The following is a 19,558-nucleotide window of genomic DNA, read 5'->3' as shown; positions in this document are numbered from 1 at the left end:
AAGGATGTAAGCGTGAGCGGCAGCCTTTGAAAGTCTGATGCGATGATGCGAGGCACAGACAAATGGTGGTTTGTGACGTGGCTGGTGTGGCTGGGGGGGGGGGGCAGGGGAGCGGGAGGCATTCCTTTGAAGTCTGATGCCGAGGCTCGGGGAGCAAACGGCAAGCGCGCGCACGGCCACATGTCCTGTCCATAATCCGCCTGCCAAAGCCCTCTTGGTAAGCTTTCCTGGTGCACCTCTATATCTCTCGCCATAGCGATTGCTTAACAGCAATAGCTAGGCGAGACCTAGTTTTCCTGTCACAAAGACTCAATCAGTGATAACTGCACATTTCAGGAGCAAAAACTGCTTTGGTGCTGAAGGGGGTTCTTCAACCTTCAGCGTTCAGTGCTACAACAGATCATACATTTATGTTCTCAAGTCAACAGTTGAACACGAATATCTGGCAGAAAATAAATCCTGCAGCACTCACATTTTATGGCATGGAGAAAGTACTCCACAGCATGTTGATACAGCCTGAGTGCCTCCTCATAGTTCTTGGCCTTGTCCTCCTCTGTGGCCTTCGTTACCAGATCAATTGCTTTCTGGACACAAATACAGAGAGGGAGGCTGTTAAAGAAATCACACTCTACACCTGTCAAATCATAAACTTACAACACATCAATTGAACTCGCACACTTGTGCTCCTACAAACAACTTCTCGGCAAAACACTTTTTGACTCCCAAAACAGAAGTTAAATATGAAAGATTAAAACTTGTTTAACTGCAGGCAATGTTACTTATAAAACAACATTGGCCAGATTTAATACATTTTATAGCCGGCATGTTGGCTAAGTCAAGACACTCGCAGCTGATATTTGGCAGGTCAGCTCAGTATTTTCTCACTCTGACATTTATTTATGGAGTACCATTAAATAGAGTAAAAGTAGTAGTTTCTATTTTCAACAGTGTTTATACGTTTAAAAAAGGTACATTCATTATTATATGAAAATAAGTTAGAACCATTAAATATGCAAATAATTCAAAGTGCATGTCTCAATTATGTAAAACGTCTAAAAAAGCAACACTTACCATTATCAATGAAACTTTCAGGCAATGAACCCAATTTTAGTGTGTTATAAAAGAAAGAAATGGAAACTACTTTTTAGGCGTTTCTAAATGTAAGCAAGGAATAGTATTTATAATTACACATTACAAACCTCAAAGTTTTCTACTTTTTTTTTTTTAAACAGATTTTATATGATAGATTGCACACATAGCATAGCGCAGCACTCCGGAGTAGGCTGCCAATCATTTACAAAGCATCAATGAATTAGCAATCATTACATCATTTTGTGTCAGGCAATAGTATCAAACTTAACAGTGTCAACTTCCCCCCTCTCCCTAGCCCCCAACCCCACCCCCCCCCAGAACCCCCCCCCAGTCACACCACACCGTCTCCCCTATTCTGCAAATCAGTTCTTTATCTAGTATATACATGCATCTTCCATCATGGCTCTTTATACAATCTCCACAGCAGCCTCCCTCTCCAACGGAGGCTCCAGCCACAGGCCCCTATAATCAGCCCACCTCTTCCATATCTTATAATGCTTACGTGGGCAGCCACGGGCTACAAAGATCGGCTGCTCCAGCCCCATACAAAAATCTAATCCCTTCTTCCATACTGGAACAGAGGGAGCTCGGGGGTCTTTCCATGCTTTAGCAAGGCAAGGGTCAGGCCTAATAACAATAGGTGCCTCTTATACCTGTTCCCCCCCCCCCACCTCGTCCATCACATGCAGAAAACCTAATCGCGCTGTGCTTGGGAGTTCCCACCCCAGAACCTCAGACAGACAATCCCACACCCCCTTCCAGAATCTGGCCAGTGAGCTACAGCTCCACACCGTGTGTATCAACGTCCCCACCTCCCTCTCACATCTAAGACAATCCGGGGATGCAATGAGGCCTGCCCGCCACAATCTCTCCCTGGAATAGTAGATCCTGTGTAAATATTTGAATTGGATAAGCTGCAGACGCATCGCTATAGCTGCACTCCTAGGGGCCTCTAATGCCTCCCACCAATCCTCCTCCTCCAGGACCCCTACATCCCATTCCCATGACTCTCTGAGCTTCTGTAATGTTGTGGAGCAGTGTGTGACTAGTGTCTGATGGATGCAAGATATTTTTTTGTCTCCTAAGTCTCCCATGAAGATCTTGGCTTCCAACGGACTAAACTCTGGGAGGGAGTCCAGACCTTCCAAGCTCGGTGCAATGGCATGGCGGAATTGCAAATATTGAAAAAATTGGGACCGGGGCATGTCATATTTCGTTCGGAGATCCTGGAAGGATTTAAGCGTTGTTCCTGACATTACATCCTCTAACGTTGAAATCCCTATATTGTCCCACCCCTTGAAACCCCGAAGGGACTCCAGGGCAGGAAGGCAACCGTTATTCCACAATGGGGTTTCCTCAGTCAGCGTGCCCCACCATCCCATGCGATGCAGTGCCCGCCTCCGAATCTGAAATACCAGTTGGGTAGCTGGCGGCAACCTCTTCCGAAGTCGTGCTGCGTACAGTATCTCATGCAGGGAGTGAGAGCCCATAAGGTGTCGTTCCAGGGCATATGCTGGGACGCCCCTATCCCCGTACCACCACTCATTCAGGACCAAGAGATGGGAGGCCTGGTAATAGGAGAGGATATCTGAGGTCGCTAAACCACCACAATACGTTGAAAGAAAACATGTCCGCAATGCCACCCTCACCGCACCTCCAGCCCAAAGGAATTGTCCCAGCGCTGAATTTACTTGGCGGAACCATTGGGGTGATATTGGATTGGGGTGGTTCTGTAACTGATAAAGCAACCGGGGGAGGGCCACCATTTTAAATATGGCTGATCTGCCATAGATAGTAAGGGGCATACAGGACCATGTCTACATTTCCGTCCGGACCCGATCCTAAACCGGCACCAGGTTGCGCTCCCAGGAGATCACCGGGACCTCTGAGATAAATACTCCTAGATATTTAATGCCCCAACTGCTACCTGTAGCGTGGAAGCCCAGACCCCTACTCTGGATTGCGCTCCGAGCACCCACAGGGTCGATTTACGGGGGTTCAGGTACAAGCCTGAGGTTTCGCCAAACAAAGTTTTCTACTTTATTAGTAAAAATAATTAAACATTAAAAGATGAGGTGCTATATGTTCGAAGCATAGAAAGTACAATACTACCACTGAGATCTTGATGAATGTTACAGCTTGGTGAAAACAGAGATACTTGTGAAAATTTCTACATAGATCGGAAAACTACAGAATGCTTGTGAGAAACATCCCTTTGTGCCCGATTTGCTTCCATGTAAATCGGGTGCCAAAACATAAAACAGATTTTTCACATTATCCTACAGGACTTTTATTTACAGTTGCGAAACTCCAACCAGGACACTTGGGCGCCTATTAGGATGTCGGACGGACCTGCGTCCGTCCGCCACCCCCGAGGTGGAGGGACCGTCTGCAGGGGCAGCGGCGGTCCCTCCGGTAGAATTAGGATGTGACCGCCACCCTGGCGGTCACATCCCGTATATTTAACATTGCGGCGGGTGCTGCTTTAAGCAGCACCCGCCGCAAAGTTAAATATGCATGCTGTGCATTTGCATGCACAAAGCGGCAGGCACCGCCTGCCGCATTGTGCATGCAAATGCAGGGGGGTACCATAGGTACCCCCCCCATGTGCACCCCCCACCCCCCCTTCACCCTGACGGCCCGCAACGGGCCCCCAAAGAAAAGACCGTATGCCTTTCCGTGGCGGCATTGCCGCCACGGAAAGGCATGTCCTGAAGCTCATCCTAATATGGCTGGCGATGTCTCATAGACACCGCCACCATATTACAGCTTTTCCGCCACGGTCGGAAGGCGACTGCGGCAGAAAAGCGGCGGACGGTCTTCCCGTCTGCCGATGACCCCCCAGCCATCCTAATGTGGCGGGGGGTCTTTTCATTTAGCGCAGCGGTGAATCCGCATCCTCCGAGCCGGCGGTGGCTTCCGCCAGCCCGGAGGATGCGGATTCACCGCAATCCTAATCGACCCCTAAATTCTGAGCTATATGACAGAAGATGGTAATGCACATGGATAAGCACTGAATGGTTTATTCCATCTTCTGAACCAAAAGAACAGTACACTTAAAATGGTCTACGAAAGATGAGACTTACTGGGGTTGTGTTCTATAATAGCAAATAGCTGTTTACAGGCCCCACAAGATGTGAGAGGAATCCAAAACTATTCAGTTGAGCTTTAGTGGCATAACAAATTATATATGTTTTATGAAAGTGAAACATAGTACAGAAAACACTAGATTATCTATCAATCCCAATCTGAAACAGTAAATCTTGACATGAGAACAGATTTCTTTCAAAGGATTAAAAAAAATCCATAGAAGCAGGTATATCACTACTGAACAGACTTTTAAAAAATATATAAATCCCATATATTGTGTAAACATTACAAAACTATTTGCAAACCTCAGACATCAAGAGAAAAAAAAGTGATTGATGTAATCTACTTCAATTTACATGTGAAAAACCCGCCTGCCACCTGCCAACCTCCCAGGGAATTACATTCCAATGTGCTAGTAAGCAAGAGAACATTAAAGTCCTAGTAAATTAGGCCATCCAATGGTTCAAGCGATTACATTGTGCTAATGCCCTTTGCATTAAACGTTTCCAATGTCTGCAGAATTACCACCATTTCATTTCAAAAAGAAAAAACATCCATTCTTGATCCTTCCCTTCAGATCCTCTTGGATCTTTCGTGCTCCAAAAGACTTTACAAATCATTAGCGGCAACTCTGAGTGCCAAGGATTCTATTTAACATACACGCTCTTCATGTCCCACAGCAAGCAGACAGCAGTTCTGTTACACTTAAGTCGCAACTTGGCTGTTATATTAATTGGAGTTTGTGATACATTTTCAAGAACAAGCTTACTTTTAGCTACCACAATTTGCAGGTGACCAAAGCACGCATAAGGAAAGAAATATCAATAGCAGAGCAAAATCAGCTTCCTTTATTATTAGTTATTAAACATTGCTTCAATTCAGAATTGGATATTGTGAAATCTAACAAAGTTATGACAGATGTTTTTCCAGTTAACTTCTTACTAGGACCTTTCCTTCCATAGACATATTTTAAAGCACTAACTGAAAACAATATTTTAAGTAAAATGTATATCTCAAAGGCTAATCTCCCGATTTCCACTTTCACTTCTGCTACATGTTGGTTGGCTTATGAAATATATGGAGTTTCATATTTGAACTTTGGATTCTAATTTGGCATGTGAAGGTTTTTTTTACCTATTTCAAATCTGTTGCTTGAAAATTACAAACATATATTGAATAGTGGATATCCCACATATGGTGTGGCACTAGAACACCGAACTACTATTTTACACAACACCAGGTGTTGACTAAAAAACTTCCAATTTTATTAATTGTCCATGCCACTCCTGTTACTCACTACAAAATATAAACTCTTTTGAGTATCATCAGCTTGAATTCTTGTTCAAACATGGTCAATTGGGCGACCTTGAACCTGAAGTTCATGCCTATGAGTACCTCTATCTTTTGTCCTTCAGCAAGCTTCGGCTGACGCATCTGGACCGCCATTTCTTCATTGTACAAGCGTGCTCTTCAGTAGGTGAATTCAGTTTTATTCAAGTGGATTACCTTCATTGATCTCCTCATTATACGGTGGCATCAGGATAGCACAAAAAGAGCCAGATGGACCAGTGAATTAAACTTAAGACAGGATAGTCTTTCCTGATTGGTGGAAAGCAGAGACATTATGACATCATATCCCAATGTTCTGTGGGACATGTAGTTTTAACTACCTGCAATTAATTTTTTTGAACTCTGCTGCCAAGCATATTAAATAAAGAATTATTGCAAAACGTGTTAACAGAATTCTTTTTCTTTCATATATTGCTTCAAGAACCTGGATTTACTAAAGTGTTTAACAAAATAACTCTGTTTTTGATATATAAATGAATAATGTAACTGAAATGATGCCAATAACCTCCTGCAAAACTGTGATATGATTACAGGTGGAAATATCAGACCTGACTGACCTGCTCTGCTTTCTCATTTTTAACTGTAATACGTCACAAACCTGCACAGGAATTTTATTTTCAAAAACATAAATTTTTGTAATCCTATAATCTTGTCAGGGAAGCAATACTAGACTTTGAAGCGGAGTGACTGTGCGCCCAGGGGTGTTCAAAAACCAAAAACATTTTTAAAATACTGCCTAGAATTAAAGATGGCCTAATGTAGGACTAAGATATTTGCACAATGTTACATGATAATGTTAATTAAACATTACAAACAGAAGGAACATTATGCTGGTGCAAAAAGCTTAACAGGTCCGTATACCTCACTCCTCCAAACTGTTTTGATTTCCTGACCTCAGGGAAGGAGAAATGTTTTTGCATGACATAAGAAATACTGAATAATTGAAGTCAACATCAGATAAATGGCTATGCCTTGGCTAAACCTAATTTCTGCCTGCCAATACCCCAAACCTCAAGTCGTTCTCTCTCGGTCTCCGTCTAATTGATATATGGGGCAGTGGTAGGTAAGCTGTCTGGATGTAGGCAACCTAAAGGACCAAGAGCACAAGAGACACTATAATGAAGAAAACATGGTACACTATGATATCTAGATTGTACTTCTAGTGCTTTATGGTCAGCAGATTATAGAAGCTGGTTCAGGCCGGGATTCTAGGTGAGGAACAATTTTGAAACCCAGAGTTAAAAAAAATAGATGTCCTACAAGTTAATCTTTCTGTTAGCTAGCTTGACCAATATCTTAGCTACTATGTCAAGCAAAGGGAAGGGATGAAGAGAGGAACATTATCACCCACAAACAGAGGTTCCTGCCACGGACATAACACCCCTGATCCCTGATTTGCCTTCCAGCATTTAGCATAAATGTCAGCGGAGACATCTGTATTATCGTTTTGTAGACTTCTACACAATCTTTAACATGTTTGATCATTTCATTGTGTTGTAAAAGCTCAAAGTAAGCAAGATGCTTGTGGATTCTTGCAATATTGCAACTCCGTTGCCTCGAGGAACTGGACTTAAGACTACAACCTGGATGTCCTAGCACAGACCTTGTTCAGCCTATCCCATGCTGATTTAGCCTTTATACTAACATGCACACTCATGTGTCCCTAACTTGGAGAATCAGCATATAGGATGTCTCTTATACAGCATTTTGCCATTCTAGATTATACACCAGTCAGGTTACAAGGCAAAGTTAACATGCTATAAACTTACAGAGAACACATAACACGCTAATTGTTAACACAGAGAAGACTAAGATCTTGGTGTCCAGTCCTCTTTTCAACAAATTCTAGAAAACCCTTACTTGTATCAAGAACGAGGCAGCTGAAGGAAACAAGATTACAAACAAAGATATACATCAAAATGGCCTGGTTAAATTGAATACCCGACCAAGAGCAGACAGTCATTATGAAGCTAACATCTACAAAATACAAGGATCAGCCAACGAAACAGTTCCTGCCGACTCCATACCATCAGGAGCAGACAGTCATTGCTAGAACTAGGAGCAATCCAGACAGAACTGGAGGCTTCTTCCATTGTTAAGGTCACTATCTGTGTTTTCAAGGAGAGAGATAGAAAATAGGAAAGTATTATTTCCCTACTTTATGCTGTCTGGTATTGGGAAGGGGTTTAAGGAAGAGTTAAAATAAAGGTGAAGACATGGTGAAGAGGAAATACAACAAAAGATGAAATATAAGAAGTGGTGATGGACACCTAATGTTCTTTTTGTTGTTTTACCAGCAGTTATTACTATGCTGTTTTGTGGTCAGGCCCCTTATTGAACTTGAATACTTGTTCAAAATAGAAAGGAAGACAAGCACTGGCGTTGCCAATAGTTCTCGCATTAGGAAAGTTTAACCTATTGGTATTGTAAATGACATAAACTTTCCTAATGCGAGACCTATTGGCAACGCCAGTGCTTGTTTCTACATGAGGTCCTTGTCTTTGGCCCCAGTTGGCCTTAGCACGTTTTAAGTTCATTGCCAGTTGACATTGTTTTCGGGCATGAAACAGAAGCCTGTTTTCTATTCATACCAAGCGCGCTGCAGAACTCTCAGTGTATGTAAAGTGGACGTGGCCAACAAGTAAAAGCATCTAGGGCAAGCTTCTGACGTAATTAGTAAGGGGTTTGGTGCCCCGTGGCGAAAACCCGATATCTTAGGAGCTGTGTGACTGAATGAAGTCTTGAGTGCTTTTGTCTTTATGACGATTTCTTTAGCCGGTCATGTTACGAAGGCTGGAGGGGAATCTACTCGCTGCGAATGTTTGTCCACACCCCTGAGTTTATATTTGTTAGAATTATGTCATTGTTTTGAAAAAGCCGTGTAAGCGCTCTGTCATATCATGCATTGGAATGCAGGTCGAGAGCTTTAGAGGTTTGGCAAGTGCGCCACCTAGTGGTTTCTTTGGGTCTCCACTTCGACGTCATTTGTTATGTATTCGCGCAATTAAAGAAGCCCAGCTCTGCGTGAGCAAGAAGAGCAAATGTAACTAGATATTAATGTGCTGAAGGGGACTTTTATAGCAGACCAGTAGTGCAAAATAAATATAGAGAATCCCCTGTTGCACAGCAGCTGTTCGCACTATAGCAAACGAAGGCTGCCGAGGGGAGTTGAAATGTATTTTAGCAGGAAACAAAGAAAGACGGTGATTATGTTCAACACGGGGAGATGCAGTGCAAAGCTGCAAGTAACGCGACCGGGAAACTGAAAGTACGGCCAGCAGAGCCTGGTGGGGGGCGGGAATGCGAGCGAGGGGAGGAGAATGGAGGGGGAGGCAAGACAGAGGCAAGGAGTGTGGCAAATGGCCGGAGGGAAGCCGGAGAGACATGGGAGAAGCTGCTAATTAGGGGAGGAGAAGCCGCAGAGCGCACGCTGGGCGAAGCCCTTTGATGTGCTGTGCGGCCGTGAATGCGCGTGCTTGTTTGCTCACGTGATTCACGTGAACTTCAAGAAAACCGCACGAACGAAACCCTTGGTTTCACGATTGTTTTGAGCACTTGAATTCTCGCTCCCCCAATGAGCTTGCGCGCATTTAAAGGTCACGAGACCTAAAAAACCTCCCAGTACACATGGGTAGGGACATCTCCCTGGATGGTAGGAAGTTAGCATTTACGAGTACTTTCTCGTACCTCTGTGTCCTTTTTAATCAGAATGATGCATGGTCCCGTTCCATTGAGCAGAAAAAACCTGGGCTTTAGTAGATCAACCAGTGCCCTTGCCATCTTTGCGAAGAAACTGGGCAGGAAGCCGCTTGGCAAACTTCTGCAAATATACAAGGCTCAGTGTATCTCAACAGCGATATACGGGGCAGGGGTGTGGGGGCATCGCCAATTCTCTCCCTTTACAAACTGTGGAAAATGCCTTCCTCCGGTACATCCTTTCCGGTCCCTCCCGGCACGTCATCATTTGTGTGTCACGAGGAGCTGGGACTCTCGTATCTAGCGGACCTTATCAAACTGGAGCCAATACTCCTTTGGCACAGGATATGGGGTTAGTGACCAGACACATTTAAATAGAGATATCCTGAGTGACTGTACTAGGTTGGATGAGGCGTTGAATATTCCCTGGCTTAGGTTTGTTTATAGGTATATGAACGATCTTGGTTATCCAGATTTTTATTCAAACCCCAGTTCCATGGCTCGAATTTCGACAAAACCCCTGAAGAAAGAGGACCTTGAAATGTTGGGTTCTCTAAGAGTAGCAGATGAAGCCTCAAACCCCATAGTTATTCAACATCAGCTAAGGCTTACTTCCTTGGGTATGGAACCTTACTTATATTCTGTCCCAAGTGGCTATGACAGAATGCTCTTGGTAAGATTTAGACTGGGCACAGTACACAGATTGGTGACTACTCCTAAAATGAATGACTGGATAAGATTGCTACCCCCGTGTCTGTGTGATTCCCACTCTGAGCAGTCCACCATTCATCTAGTCCTCTTTTGTAAGTTTTTCTCAGAACTAAAGAAAATCTGGCTACTACCTCTTAAGACAGCAGGGCCTCAGGCAATGGTGCCCACTGCTTGTCCACCTACAACTTTTAGAGAATGAGCACGTGGCCTGGAGGGTATCCAAATTCTTGAAAAAGGTCCTGTGGCAGAGGTTAAGTATGTCATTCGAGCCCTTGGAGGCTTCTTCTTAGGTGGTGAAGTGTGATTTGAAATGTTCTTGGATTTTAAATGTTGTACATTTTTTATGTTATGTATGTCTGGCATTTTACATTCTTTTTTAACATGTTCATTCTCACTATTAACTTTTTATACCAATATTTATTGAATGTGAAATGTGCTTTTATGACTGTAAATATCATGGTCGAATAAAGCTAATATTGATTGATTGATTGACACATGGAAACCAATCAAAACATTAGAAAACAGAAGGGCACATGGATGCCAAGTAGAACAATGGAAAGGATGTTCAACAAAGGAAAAAGAGTGAAGGCAGCTCACTTACCTTGAAGGAATAAGTGATATTCAGAATGGGTTGCTATCCCATTTTCTTTACTCATCAATAAAAAAATTAACAGCAGGAAGGACTAAGATTAACCATGACTTGAACGACTCAACTCTGCAATGATGGATAAGAAGATTATAAGAAGCTACAGAAGATCTCCACAAAATCAATTTGCCATAAAACAAATTTATTTCAAATGATATGAGGAGGTGGAAGGCAGTTCTACGGATGGATTACTCCAAGGAGAAGTGAAGGGAGAAGCCCTTACAAGCTTATGTTCCCCTCTTCAAGAATAACAAATTCTGGAAATCACCTCTACTGTTATCCATGCACAAGCCATCTCTTATCTGGTTCTGCGCAGTTGTGTTTTTAAGTCCAACTAGTTATATGGGGGGAAAGTGGTAGGGAAGGCATATGTTAGGAGAAACACAGTGTTAATAGGAGAGTAGACCTGGGATATTACAGGCTTTACTAAATATGAATACAACACTCAAATGCAGCTTTATGTCAAAAGGCTCCTCAACTAAGTGACAAGTTGAAAATTAGATCATACTAAAGAAAGGTTATGAAAAAACCCTCAACTGTCCTCTTGGAATCTTTGCTGGAAAACCATGAGCACAACGTTCTCTTCCTAGTAGGACATATTTCTGCACTGGGTCTTTGCGATCAAGCTTTTCACTTCAGTAGTGTTCTTATACACATAGAAGTGCGCCTGAAGCTGACAAACTTGGCTTTATTTTGCACAGAACATAAATAGCCTTTACGCACAACAAGAAAACACATTTCCTCTGCCAAAAAAAAACAAATGCTAGCATGTCTATGTCACTTGAATACAGTAAATGAGTTGTATTACTCTTGTAAAAACTCCTGGCTACTGCTGCCATGCTTAAGCATTTGAAGCCCACACAATATAGTGTTTCTTCAGTCAGTCAGAAATACTTTATTTGGTTAAACTATGTCCTTAAAAGTGCACTCTAAAAAGTTTTCATATTGCAATAAAATTTCCAAGAAAAATGCATTTTACTAATACTACCATCTGAAAAGAAAAAAGTGTTTGAATACATTTCACAAAGCGGATAACATCGACACAGTATAAAACCAAGTGTTCCTTATTAAGTCTTAAAACTCCTGCGGAAGAACTAACATAGGAGCATACCATGGGTCTTCAAAAAGCATTTTAAGTAGCAAATACTTCTTTTACAAGTACAACTGTCTAAAAATCTGGTCTGATGCAGCTACATGTCGTTGTTACATAAGACAGTAGACCTAAGAATGCTATTTCACAAAGTTGCCTTTTCTTAATTCTAAGAGCACCTGCTAAAAATCTAGCAACAGAAAAACATTCTTAAGAGACTTGAGAGCATTTGTAAATAGGCCAAGGCTGGTCTTGCTTGCTGAAAGTATTTCCCTCTTAACAGAGATTCTATAAATCATTGCCACAAAAAACACATGAATGATCGCAAACCATAATAAAATGTATAGTATCTTGTAAAGAAAAATTATCATAGGAATAGGGGCCCAACTCATCCACCATGTGCAGATCTGCAGTGCCCCCAGTATCCAATGTAACCAGTTTAATCTAAATCTTGTCAACAAGAAGCGATGGTGTGGTATTGTAACTGTGACAAGGTAAGGCTCTAAATATGTACAGGCGGCTTGCTAAATTCTCTCACCTCTCTTTCTGACTCCCTAATTTAGAGAAAGTGCCTTTTCACCCAAATCAAGTCTCCCTTTATGATACCTTTCAGGTATTCAAATAACTCTGGTCGTCCCAGTTTGACTGTTGCCCTATCCAAAGTCAAACAGTCGCTGATTACTACCAAATTCAGATCTAAATCTGAGCTAATCCAGATCCTCACCCATCTCAACAAAGGAGCGGGGGCTAATTAGTCAGAAATATACCCCATACCAAGTTCTTCATGCGCTATGCATGAGGATACGGACTGCGGGACCTCCAACAACTGTCTTAGGAATTTATTTTCCACAATTTGCAGATCTGTGGTATCCTTACAGCCCCACAAATCACTCCCGTAGCTGGAAATGGCTATACCCTTCACTTGGTAAACCTTAATGAGAGCTTGGACAGGTTTCACTCCCAATCTTTTTGCGCCCTCAGATTGCCACTACAGCTCGAGAAGATTTTCCTTCAAGACTTCCTTTGGGGGACCCATGAGCCCCACTGATCAAAAAGAATTCACAAATAAGGAAACATGGAAAACCTAGATATTTCAATGCCTCTTCCAAAACATTTTTTCTGACATTTACTTTTGGGATCACAATCATGGTATGGAATTTAGCAAAGTTGGTGCTTAAATCTAGCAATTTTCACGAAAGTTACAAAAGAGTTGAGCAGTTTCTGCAATCCCACCGCAGTTCTGGCAATCAGAACTGTGTCATCGGCATAGAAAAGCGTGTTTTTCTTCACATGAATAGTCTTTTCTTGAAACATATGACTAGTTCACTTTTGTGTTCCAGCTGGGTCACACCAAATTCGCTACATTATTTTAATTTGGACCAATATGGTGTGTTGTTAAATTGCATTGTGTTTAAGGTCCCTTTGTTGGTTTTATCCTTGTTTTGCCTACAGCACAGAGCTGATTTCAGATGCTGTTTGCTCAGCCGCTTTTGAGATTCATTGTATGGATACTTGGAGCATCATCCCCTCACAACTGGAAGATCTCCAAGTAGTGAGTAACTAAAGAATATTGTAGCCCTGATGGAGCTCTCAAATGTCCACAACACAGGGATGTATATCAACCATATCTTAACGTAGACGAGTAAGTGACTATGGTTCTATTTTTTTGGAACAGTTTCAAAGAGAATATTAAAAACAAATAATCTGATATTTATCTAAACTGTTAATACTTTCCTGCTGATTTCTTAGCCTCCTGCAATTTTTATAAAGTAATCAAGAGGAGGTTGCTGATCACTGGTGACAGCCAGCAAGTTAGCACCTTTTTAGGCCTCACCTACGCAGCGCACATGCGCTGAATAGGAGGAGACCTCTTGGAATCGATTAGCTTTTCAGGCCAAAAACGTGCACACATTGCATTGCTTTCAATGGCAACGCGTGCAAGCTTGGCGATTCCCCTGCGGGAGTGAGCTTTGGGGACATCTCAGTAATGCCCCTACCATCTGGAACGCACTCTCCAAAAATCTGTGTTGCAACCCCTCATACTTCAGCTTTAAAAAAATCTCAGGCGACACCTCCTCCTCAAATACTGGGGTCCTTGATCTCTCCACCTTCTAAGTTTTCACATCTTGCCCATTATGGTGCTATGTTGCTCATCGCATTATACCTGACCTACTAACCCAGTTCCTCTCTCCCACATTTTCCCCCATTCCCCTCCCTCCTTCTCTCCATCCCCCTTCCACCTGCTCTCATTGATTCCCTGCATACTCCTACATACTATCTCCTCACCCTTCTCCCGCCCTAACCTTCCCCCATATACCTCCCCCCACTTCCCCTGGACAACCCGCTTGCATAGGTTACCCAATCCCTGGTTTTGGACTATATGCTACTTCTTATTTCCTTGTCTAGATATTTATTGCTCTTTACTTCTTGCTCGTATATTTTGCTTTTAATTTTTTGTACTATTGTAATGTAATTATCGCACCTTGTCTATACTGCCATCCCTGTAAAGCGCTTGGATACCCTTGGGTCTAGCTAGCGCTATATAAAAATGTTTTAAATAAATAAAAAAGTAATTAACTTGCAAACAGATGGTGCTCCTGCTCGCTCCCCCAAGGGAAACGCTGTGTGTGCTCTTGGCCGCACTCCCCCACCCCTCCCACTTACTAACCTGCGGGCTACGCCTAGAGAGTTTTTTTCTATTTGTTCTGTTTGCTGTTATTTACAGCGTGCGCGAGTTTGTACTTTTACTGAAGCAGTCTATTTAGTGTTTTAGTCCGGCTTCAAAATATAAGGCAGATCTTATGGTTTTACCAATGCCAATTGCCAAGTAATGGGATATGCAATTGAGAAATTGTCCAGTTTAGAAGGTGGAAATAGCACACGTGGACTGTCGCGGTTCCATATGTTTGTGGATGACACACAGAGCCTCTTTACCACCTCATGCTCTCCAAAAGATCTTTTCCTGAAGGACAACCGAATTAAGAGTATTAAAATTGAATCAGTCCAAAATAGAAGTACTACCTACTTCTGCAAACTCAGCCCGTTGTAACTGCATTGGCGGTCCCTGCTTCATGAGTCCTCGCCAGTGCTTTGTGCGATGTAATGATTCTAGGAATCTAGCCAGATTCTGCACTCGCAAAGCCACACCTACCTGTCATGACGGAATGATGTCAGTGCCACCTACCTGGCAGTCCTGCTGAAGTCAGCATCTCCAGGTAGCGTCAAATGCTGCTCTCACAGCACATCACCCCCGCCTTGAGATACTGTCATTTCTGCCCATTCGAACTAGAGTTCTTTTTTTTTTTATCTATCCGCAACGATTTTCCAGTTAGCCATTTCTAAAAACATTCCGGCTGTTTTAACCTCCAAGTTTTAACGATAAAGTTCCTTCAGAAGACTGAGGTCTGCTGACAAGCTTCAGTATCCAAAGCCTGACTCTGCTCTCGGACACAGGCTGTTCTCTGAGTCCGAGTCGCCAACCAGGGTCTATAATTCTTTGCCTCTGGCTCCCCCCACTCGGAATCCCGCCCTTTTGGATCCAGGAAAATGTTAAAACCTGGCTTTTTAATCAATAAATGTAGATTTTACTTGTACATCCTACAGCGAGGTATTGCTTCATTTAGCCAAAGTTATGCCATTGGGTCTGTAAAGCGCCAAGAGGCTACGCTGTGGCTTACGAGTGCTACATAAATGTACCTAACAGAACAGGTAAAACGTGTGAGCAGATGATAATTAACTATTGTGTACTTGTTCAAAGGAAGCAATTGTGTACTCGTTCAATGGAAATCCAAATGTTACTGTTGTGTATCTGAGATAAGACGCCACTAGTACCGAGCGGCCAGTAAAGTCTGCCAGCAGGAGAAGCAGCAGCTTTTCAGCCCGTTCACCTTGTGCTACAAGCTTCCTTCAGTAGTGAGTGAGTTTATATAGCGCTTACCACTCCGAGGGATCGCTAGAACTCGATGATCCCTTCGATTTGCCGACAGTTGCCTTGATTATACACATAAAATCACTCAGTGCCACGTAATAACACACCACAAATTTATAAATACACTCAATACAATATACATACACTAGACATAACACTCAGTGCCACATAATTACACACCACATAATTACACTATACTCAATGCAACAACAATACACTCCACATAATACCACTAAGTACCACATATAACACTTTTTATTACAACTTTAATACATAAAACACATCAGCCACAATACTCTACAATATAGCCAACACTTCAAAATAAACAAATAAGGTCCCAAAAGCGAGACCTATTGGCTATGCCAATGCTTGTTTTCATTTCAGCAGATTATGTCTGATTTTTAGCTTTAAACATGAAATGTAATTTTTAGGCAAGATAAACTTCTTCACTGTTTAAGACATTTTTGCGCAAAATCAGCACACAAAGTAGACAAAATACACAAATAAGAATTCTATAAAGGACTGAGAAGATCAAATCATAATTCACATAAAGCAGATTGGTAAAGGACCTGTTGATGGCTACATGTCCATTTTAACCTTCACTTCTAGCCCACATCTCAGATTTCATTACCTTCCCCCACCCAATACTATTACTATCACAATCTGCATGATCAGATTGTGACTTTTATAAAGTATCCTAAAAAGTTTGTTCATAAATCCAAAATGTGCGAGATTAATTTTGATAACTTTGATAACCATAGCAAACCTTTCTTCTAGGTCATGAAAGATTGCAAAAGATTCCTGCGACGCCACCTCAGCGAAAGGTGTGAAATGTGCATATGTTAGATGTCTGTCCTCCTAAACAGAAAGGGAGCTAATATCAGTTTTAGAATTAACACCTTCCTAGTGCAGAACTGGAGTGCTGCACAGCTAGAGAGAAGGTTGCAGCTTAAGGTAATGCGACTAAGACATCCATGTTGTTCACCAAGTTGGCTAGTATTGAAAACTTCCAATGATCAAGAACAGAAGGAGAAGCATGGGTAGCCACTTTACAAACAGCTATGGGATATGTGTAGGGTAAGAATGTATTTTTGTAGTCTTTGAACTATATTGACAACCAGGAGAGAAGGTTAGTCTCTGCAATCCTTTAGGGTCAGAATTACTAAGTGTTACACTTAGCTTTGTAGACTCTGCTCACTATATTGACTGCACAAAAGCCTACGAACTGCTGGAGCAACTTTGTGGCAGCTCCTTACTTGAGGGAGTGGTGTAGGAATTAGGTCAGGCATTAAGCCTGATGGCTTTGACAGCTCAGCGACCACTCCTGCAGCGACTATGTGTGGAACCCACACCATCTACTTGCTTAAGCTTCAAATGTGTTTCCAGGTAGGCTACGTGCCCAGTTACCCTCTGATGCTTCTCTCTGGCTGCTTTGTTCCGCTAGCAGACTGTGCCACTTGGACTCCCTAAATGCGTTCCTTAGCTATCACCTGAAGCATCTGACTGACATTACCTTGTACACAACATTTGTGTATGTTTGCTGTTGAGTCTGTGTTGTTACCATGACTACCCTGTGAAACTCACGACATGAGCAGCAGCAGTGCCTGCAAGCAAACATTATTATCTGAGAAGCATTCACCGTTATCTTCTGGCTCACACGTGTTGTGCAAGGATGGCGCATGCCCATGTTGGACATTGTATGACATTAACACATGAGCATACTATTTCTTGGACATTCTGTGTATCTTTAAAGTAAATAATGGCCAGGAGTTTTAGACGAATAAAGGCAAGAGGAACAAATCTAACTGCATTATTACAGCAGTGAACCTACCAAGGCTTAGATATCGTTTAAGAGCTCGGGCAGACTGTATCGGTCTATCCGTCACAACATAACTATGCTTATTAGTGTTCATTTATTGTCATTTGCTGTCGCAAGACTGTATGCAATTTTAGCAACATCTACAAAGTGTCAAAACTACAAAATGTTCCACACCTGATGATCTTTTGATATCTCATATACTTATGTTATCTTTTTTAGCATGATGGAGTCAAACATTTTCTGAAAACCAGAAATAAGCTAAGTTCCCTTCCTGCTAGGGAAGAGAAAGGATATGAATCTTGATGCCTGATGGGGGTAGGGAAAAAGAGAGATGGGGTCTGTTTGCATAAGCCAAGAAAAAGCATGTGTGTCCTGAAGGAAAACATTGGAGCAAAAAAAACAACCTACAATATTTTGGAAAGATACATGCATGTCATCCAGTGTGAAGGGTATAAATTAAACAAAAATTGTGTTGGGGAGAGGGGGGCACTTTGTGTACCACTCATGTTGGGACTTGAACATTCCCTGTACGATGTAGTCGTGCTCCAGTGCCTGGAGTGCACAAATGCTAATATTCGGAATCCTGGTTTTTGTGTTTGATCTTAGCCTCACACTTATCTGGTGAGCACACTGAATCCTAGGCCCGTCTCTTTTGAAATGAGTGTGGTCCTGTACCATTCCTGCAATCTGATGTGGCGCACCAAGTGTGCACTCATTTTACTCACTGTGGACTATCATCCCTGTCATGGGTTTAGCAGATAGAGCGGTGGTGGCAGCATACCATGTTGTTTTGTGACTCTCTGGCTGTGCCCACACCTATTTATTGGTGTCTTTGGAGTTGGGCCTACTTGCCAACACATTTGAAGTTTCACTTCCAAATGCTAACCCAGATCTTAGAACTAATATCCCAAGTGTACGTAATGTGTGTTCTTGTATGTAGCCTGTATGCTATATGTATTGTGTGCATGAAAGCTTGCGAGTTCATTTTGCAAGCTCCTGGCCGGTTCCTATGAACTAAATGTAGATGAGGTTTGTTCCCCAGGCAGTGTAAGTGTATTGCTGACTTTACTGAAGCTGGAGAGAGGTGACATGGACACTAAAGTGTAGACAGAGGAGGCAAGCTTCCTTTGGAAAATCAATAAGGCATTTTGTTGAGAGGAGCTGCTAATTAGTGTTTGTGTTGCACTGCTTATTGGAAGATGGTGGGGGTGAAGGGCGGGACTTCAGTCTCAGTTGTCAAGGTAAAGGGGACTAGGTTAGGGGAGGTCCGTTTTTTGTCTCTTCCCTGATCACTGTTCGTTGTGGCTGTTGATACTCAGGTGCAGATAGCTCAGACCTTTTTGTGCCTTAGTTGTGGATGTTCCAGGCTAGAGACTGAAACAAAAACTACTCTACACAAACACTGTATCTGGAGAGCAGCCTGGAGAGGACACTGGAAAGAAGAACCACCATAAACCGGTTCTGAAAGTGCAGACAAAATCCACCTGTCCTGCCTGGTTTAACTGTATAACAGTGGGAGCCTCTAACCCACTTGATGTTCCAGTTCCAAGTTCTCTTTGACAAGGAAGCGAGTGCTCCACATTGTACACCGAAGGTCAGTTGGGGAACCAAAACGGGTGTCTACCCAACAGCAACCTTCCCAAAGGTGAGGGGGCATAAGAGTCTTGCCTTGCTGAAGAACTACATCCATGACCTGCAACAGCCTTAAAACTAACCTAATTGTTAAGAGAAGGATAGAGCCTTCCAAACCTGCAGGAGGTGTGTATGTTCAGGGAGTGTGAGAAGCAGCCAAACCCAGATAACACAGGACTATAAAACCAAGGATCACAGCAGAGAGCAATCTATGAGCACTGGGAGCGTGGGTGAAGTCTATCCCTCCAGGAGTGCAGTTCCGAGCAAGAATCACAGATCAACGGCTGATCTTAATGTTGTGCAAAAATGACAGACTGCAGCTGTTCATGCCACTGATATTAGGACTTGTGCCCATGGTGGATGTCACCAATAAAAACCAGAAATGGGCCTGCAGTGCACAAAACCACTAAGATCAAGAACTGTGCCTATGGTGGTTGTTGCCACCAAAACAGAGTATTACAATGGCAGTCACTACTGTGACATGAGAGAAGTTGGCCCCATCAC

At 42.6% G+C, this 19,558-nt stretch overlaps 1 protein-coding gene across 2 annotated transcripts in view; it reads right to left on the bottom strand.

Annotated features, from left to right (window-relative positions):
- Positions 1–19,558, bottom strand: part of VPS4A (vacuolar protein sorting 4 homolog A) — a 187,110-nt gene that overhangs the window by 132,373 nt on the left and 35,179 nt on the right. For both annotated transcript variants that reach the window (XM_078670988.1, XM_078670989.1), the window contains exon 2: positions 473–584. In XM_078670988.1, coding sequence (XP_078527114.1) covers positions 473–584 — 112 coding nt within the window. The remainder of the gene's footprint in view (positions 1–472; positions 585–19,558) is intronic.

The sequence above is a fragment of the Lissotriton helveticus genome, chromosome 12, assembly GCF_964261635.1.
Source record: "Lissotriton helveticus chromosome 12, aLisHel1.1, whole genome shotgun sequence".
Classification (NCBI taxonomy): domain Eukaryota; kingdom Metazoa; phylum Chordata; class Amphibia; order Caudata; family Salamandridae; genus Lissotriton; species Lissotriton helveticus.
This window is presented reverse-complemented; position numbering and strand designations above follow the sequence as displayed.